This window comes from Ceratina calcarata, unplaced genomic scaffold (genome assembly GCF_001652005.2).
Source record: "Ceratina calcarata isolate Rehan_Ccalc_2016 unplaced genomic scaffold, ASM165200v1 scaffold403, whole genome shotgun sequence".
NCBI classification, from domain to species: Eukaryota; Metazoa; Arthropoda; class Insecta; order Hymenoptera; family Apidae; genus Ceratina; species Ceratina calcarata.
The window spans coordinates 9,952-15,512 of NW_017163751.1; the positions used below are offsets into that span (position 1 = coordinate 9,952).

The 5,561-nt window shown below is 41.1% G+C and overlaps 2 protein-coding genes across 9 annotated transcripts in view; one reads left to right on the forward strand and one right to left on the reverse strand.

The window, feature by feature from the left end:
* Positions 1 to 19: 19 nt before the first annotated feature.
* LOC108626491 (homologous-pairing protein 2 homolog) lies at positions 20 to 2,445 on the forward strand. Of its 3 annotated transcripts, none has more exons than XM_026814872.1 (4): positions 20 to 213; positions 368 to 534; positions 618 to 1,645; positions 1,717 to 2,445. In XM_026814872.1, exons 2-3 carry the CDS (start codon positions 385 to 387, stop codon positions 1,071 to 1,073), a joined length of 606 nt encoding a protein of 201 aa, XP_026670673.1. In that variant the 5' UTR covers positions 20 to 213; positions 368 to 384; the 3' UTR covers positions 1,074 to 1,645; positions 1,717 to 2,445. The 3 variants fall into 3 exon arrangements, with proteins under 3 accessions (XP_026670673.1, XP_017882678.1, XP_026670674.1); XM_018027189.2 differs by having other exon boundaries at positions 618 to 1,633; XM_026814873.1 differs by lacking the exons at positions 368 to 534; positions 618 to 1,645.
* The window catches only part of sona (sol narae metalloprotease), a 40,063-nt gene continuing 36,934 nt past the window's right edge, over positions 2,433 to 5,561 (reverse strand). For 5 of the 6 annotated variants that reach the window (XM_018027194.2, XM_018027193.2, XM_026814871.1 and 2 more), the window contains 7 exons: positions 5,274 to 5,400; positions 5,036 to 5,200; positions 4,829 to 4,955; positions 4,650 to 4,754; positions 4,400 to 4,548; positions 3,814 to 4,238; positions 2,433 to 3,200 (listed from right to left, as the gene is read on the reverse strand). In XM_018027194.2, the coding sequence (XP_017882683.1) occupies positions 3,064 to 3,200; positions 3,814 to 4,238; positions 4,400 to 4,548; positions 4,650 to 4,754; positions 4,829 to 4,955; positions 5,036 to 5,200; positions 5,274 to 5,400 (1,235 nt within the window). In that variant the 3' untranslated portion in view covers positions 2,433 to 3,063. The remainder of the gene's footprint in view (positions 3,201 to 3,813; positions 4,239 to 4,399; positions 4,549 to 4,649; positions 4,755 to 4,828; positions 4,956 to 5,035; positions 5,201 to 5,273; positions 5,401 to 5,561) is intronic. The other variant, XM_018027195.2, reaches the window with a different exon arrangement.

Here is a 5,561-nt window from a genome sequence, read left to right on the forward strand (position 1 = left end):
AATCATTTATAATGCGTAACTTATCGAGTGTACGAAATTAATACTGTAAGCATTATTATTTAAAATATCAGAGATTATTCTCTTCTGGTTCAAAGAGATTAAAAACACTCGGCTTAGTAACTCAGTATTGCATTCGGCGTCGGTGGTTACCGAGAGAACACGTGTTTTCAAAATCCAAGCGAATTAAATATAATTTCGATCGAACTTGACCTGGTAAGTTCCTTCAAACGTTTAATTACGTGTATTCACGTGAGGACAACGTTACGTCTGAATTTTAAACAAGATGTTAGGATAATAATCGAATTCTATGAAACCTAACGCATAACCTATAAACTTTGTATACATAATACACGTTGTTTTAAATCAGGGAAATTTGTTACAAAAATGGATGATACCGTTTATAATTTTATGAAACTGCGCAATAGACCTTATAGTCTTAATGATATCGTATCGAATCTGCATAATGAGCTTGGGAAATCAGCTGTGCAAAAGTCGTTAGACAAATTGGTGGAAAAAGGGAAGGTATTCGTGAAGGTAAATGGCATTAATGAATTAAGTTGAGAAGATAATAGTCGCTTGTTACACGACCTAAGTCGGAAGGCTTCTCTACTGTACAGGCCTATGGGAAACAAAAAATATATTGCCCGGTTCAAGACACGACACAGTCTATAGAAGAGTTGATGAGAATAGACAACGAGTTGCAGGCCCATGCGAACGAGCTTGAAAAGCAGTGCCAACAATTAGAATTAGAGATCAAGACGCAGGAGGGTTTATTGGAATCGATGAAGTCCAGCATCACGATTGATCAAGCTAGAGAACAAAAGCCTGCGCTCGAAAACCGTGTCCAAATACTGAGCAACAAGCTAGATAATTTAATGGACGCAAGTGACAACGAGGATTTACACAAAAAGAAAGAGGACCTAGGAAACGCGTTGAAAATGTATTCACGCGAGTATGCAAAACGGAAACGTTTATGCACCGATATCTTAGACTGCATATTAGATAATTATCCTGGTAGTAAAACCGAGGTGTTCGAAGAAATAGGAATAGAGTTCAGGAGCATTAACAAGTAACAGCAGTATTATCGTTTATCAGATTTTTAGTTTATCTCATACTTTATTCTTCGACGTACCTTATATCTGATATTTTAAGTACTAAATAATTATTCTGATAGTAAAACAGAGTTACTCCAATAGGAATAGAGTTCAAGAATGTTAAGTAACAGCAGTATTATCGTTGAGATTTTTAATTTATTTCATTTTTAATTCGTCGACGTGCCTTATACTTTAAGTGTAGAATTGTTCTGTCTTCCAATGTGCCGATTTAACAAGGCAAAAATGTTAATTAATTTCATATTTAATCAAATTCAATGTATTATACATCAAGCATAGAATGACTCTGTCATTATTTTTTATACTTGGAAGAGAAATAAATGAATGAATATTGTAATGCAATTTAATAAATGCGTTTAAAATCGTAATTGAATGAAAAATAATTTACGAGAAGAGACTTGGATCGAAATAGATACACCGTTCATTTCGGAAACAGCGCGTTTGATATCGGATCGAGGTAGTAGGGAGAGTGTTATACAATTGACGTATACGCTGTAACAGTTGAGCCCGGAATTGTTAAAGTTAGTTGGGACGTGAGCATAAAATAAATCTCGAAGGGAATACGAAGTATATTTGACGTGGGCTGTTATTCATCTCTTTTCAGAAGCGAATATTTTTAATATTAAAATACATTTCGATGGAGGAATATTCATCCGACGAGGGACCGGCGTCGATTGCCTTTTCCCAGGCAAAGATAGAAGCGATGCAATCGTTGAAACACGCGGCGGATAGCGCGAAGTCGACCAAGGATTTGAAGAAAAAGAAGCAGCAGGAACATTTGCGGAAAATGAAGACGCAAAGGGAAATGAAATTGAAGGTTAAGAAACTGCCGGACGAGGTGGTGAACCAGTTATCGACCGTCCCGAGTAGAACCAGAAGAACAATGCCCGAAGGCCAACCAAAGACGAAGAAGCTGTCGGCAGAAAAGCTTCCGAAAACGAAGAAAAGTAGGAAGCCCAGCGTGGAGGATTTCAGCGTGCCCAATACTGAGGGATGCACCACGAGATTTCAAGTTATGGATTTGAAGAAATTGAAAGAGGAGAAACACCACGAAGAGCGATTGTCCTCGTTCCGACAGAAAATGTTAGCTAGGAACCCCAGACAGCCTGTCTCCTCTTATTTAATGTGCTTGAGAAAGAGAAAAGCCTCGGGCAAAGAGAAGTTCAATTCATAATCGAACTTGATTCGAGTTTTTCATAAATATGTCTATGCCATCAAATATATAAAATGGATTGTACAAGTATCTTAAGGAACTTACTAGGCTTCGAACTGACCAATTGAATTCGCTTACTCGGCCGAGGAAAGGAAAATAAAACGTTCTATCATATAATCACCATTTATTTGTGTTTCACTACAATTTTCATGATTTAGGCGAAGCTCATTTAAGCGCGCGTTCACGCTAAAATACGGGTCGACACGCGCGTACTATAATAAAATCGTAACACAAAAGTCTGCCGCGCATCGAATAAATATTTATCAGATAGATAGATCGATCGATCGATCGGGACTTGTCCGTACTGGACAGTCCGATTCGTTTTTGTTAACACTCGCCGTCTGTACAAAGCTGCTGCGGTACTACAGTAAAACAAGAAAGAATAGAAAAGAGAGGAGAGAGAACGAAGTTATATTTTGGGTAACACAGTGAAAGTTACGTAGCTACTTAATTAACAGAATTATTACTCGACCTCGCGAGACTGTCTTTTCCCTTTATTATTTTTTTCTTAATAAGAACTCTTTCGAGACGCGCCTCGGTGACACCGCGTGCACGATTCACCTAGTCCTGATTCCTCGATGGTGAACAAGATAATTGTTTCAGTTTTTTTTTTTGTTTGCTCGTCGAGCTGAACGCGTGCTGAGTGCGCGTCGGGTGTATCGATGTCCGATGGTAGTCTGATTGCCACGCGAACTTCGATTAGCGAATCGTAAGAACCGGTCGAACGCTGCTGCTACTTCAAACTGTGCAGATAGTCTTCAGGGACGCGCAGCATCGGTTTTTCACAGATTGCAAATGGCACAGCCATGTTCTCAGCCTGTCGATCAGCTCCGCGCAATCTGATCCCACGTCCGTGCACTCATCGTCCTCTGGTCCTGCAACAAACTAGGAAATCAGGGACCGCCGAAACAGGGTCGGACTTGAGAGAAAAATTAATGTGTTACGTTCGTAAAACAAAGAATTAATTCACTATTTCTGTGAAAAAAAAGAAGAGACGACCAGAGACCCAAAATACCTTCTATGGACGATTACGACTTGTTTCATGAAGAGAGAGAGAGAAGAAGAAAAGAGAAGAATGAAGAAGATCACCGATAAGATGTACAGATAAATGAGAGATATTCACTGTCCCACTAGTGAATTGCTCGGGTCAGAAACGATGAGAAACATCCGAAGATGAAAGATGCAACGTGTCACCATCTGAATTACTCCATGGCGTTTAAATGGCTCATTTCCATTAATAATGATTTAAAAAAAGACGACGAAGATTAATGAAAAAGGAATAGCAGAACGTAGAAGAACGTCGATAATAAAAATACCAAGAGATTGAAAGGAAGCAACAGAGAAGACGGAAGATCGTTCCATCCAAGAGAAATAAGAGATAGGATAAAAATCGATGACGTCGGACGATCCGATGAACTTAGAGAAGATTCTTTTGATTCAGATAAAAAAAGGTAGAATCGTTGGGTTGTTGATACAGATTTCTCTTACCGCGAGCATCGGTCTGAGGCCCGTCTCGATCTCCTTCGGCTGTTGTCGAGTACGACACCGTGCTCATCGTGTTCTTATGTTTGAACGGGATTATTTTCGGATAGTTCAGGTCGTTCGTGACCATCGTCTTGGGGCTAATCGTATAATACGAGTAATTGGCATACTTCCTGGTGCTCGTACCACCGCCGCCAGCGTATCCGTTCTTACTATAACTAGCGTCGTTACTACCGTTTACTTTAGTCTTGTGTTTATTCGCGTACGGATAACTGGCGGTGGTGTACGCGCGTTTAGTCGCCGGGGTCGTCGCGGACAACGGTGTCACGCGTTTGGGAGTAGGGTTGCTCGTCGACGAGAATGGATTCGACGACGGCGAGTATTTGAATTTCGATTGTGGCGTGCTGTGTGTCGTCGTTTCCCACGGATACCTGCGTGAGACAGTAGACAGAGCATTATCGAAATGGAACTTTGAAAACAATGACTCTGCTCGGTTCGCTGTTCGATGCTCGGATCGTAATTTACTGAGTGTGACTTATTCTTTTTTTAATAATATGTGACAGGGCGGTATTAAAATCAATTTCACGGTTACCTGTATTCCGTACTGTTGTACTGGCCGTACAGGGGCCGATTGTGAGCTGGACTAAAACTGCCGTCCCGGCGTACGTACGTTGGGATGTTCTGCGTGTAATCCGGTATTATGTTCTCGTGCTCCGCCACGCATTTCCCGTTCAGGCAATACTGAAAGTTTAAAAAAATCACGATTTCGTGTAAAATCAAATCGTCCATCTAATTTCCTTAATTAACATCGCGATTTGCATGAGCCACGTCGAATGATTTACCTGGCCATCGCCGCAGGGCGAACCCTCGGCCGCTGGACGGTACGCCACGCAGTATCCCGATCCAGCGTCGAAACAAAATAGCTGAGCACAGACTCTATCGTCTTTCTGAAACGTCAATCGATCGTGCTATTCTCTGTGCATTGCTTATTTAGAAAATTTTATTGATATTAATGACTCACGAAGCAAGCGCTTGTCCCTCGATCTTTTCGACACTGGGCATCCAACGAAAGCAATTTCCCGGGTAGAACTCTGGGCAGAGCTTCGTCTTCGTGAGGTGCGTTGTACAAACACGTCGCTGTATCTCCACTGAAACACGTATTTTTACCTCGTATACGATATTCGTTTTATTTAATCTCGAGAGTCGATTTTGATTAAAATAATAGTACTTCAAGAAATGATGGAACGACGAGACACTGCAATGAGACCATTTAAAGCCCTTCTCGGTGTGCCTGAGATCGCTCATGATGTATCCATCGTTCCAGCGACACTTCTCGGCTCCAGGGCCTCCGAGGTAGCTGGGCGGTGGTGAACCATCGTGAACTGCACCCAGCCTTTGACATACACATTTCCAAATCATTTCCCTCGTCGTTAAATAAACGTGAATTAGTACGATGATAGACTTACAAGTGGCCTACTTCATGAGCCGCGACGATGATTCCGCTGAATCCCCCGGTGTCCTCGATTATAGCGACGGAATTCACTTTTTCCAAACGCTTGTTCACGACGCAGGCTCCACCCACGTACGCGAATCCTGGATGAAAATTGTCAAATAATTTCGAAACATTTTCATCGTTCCGCGGACAGTATTAAGGATGTACAGGCTATGCATGTTGAATTTGTTATTATAGGTTCTTATTGCTATTAAAAATCTAAAATTATAGTGATTTCATATTTTTCATAGGTAATAGTATC

Bases quoted from the DNA above. Each gene is read 5' to 3' on its own strand.
- LOC108626491 (XM_026814872.1), top strand. From the start codon at position 385: ATGGATGATACCGTTTATAATTTTATGAAACTGCGCAATAGACCTTAT. The intron at 535-617 runs GTAAATGGCATT...TCTACTGTACAG, and splicing joins AAGGGAAGGTATTCGTGAAG to GCCTATGGGAAACAAAAAAT.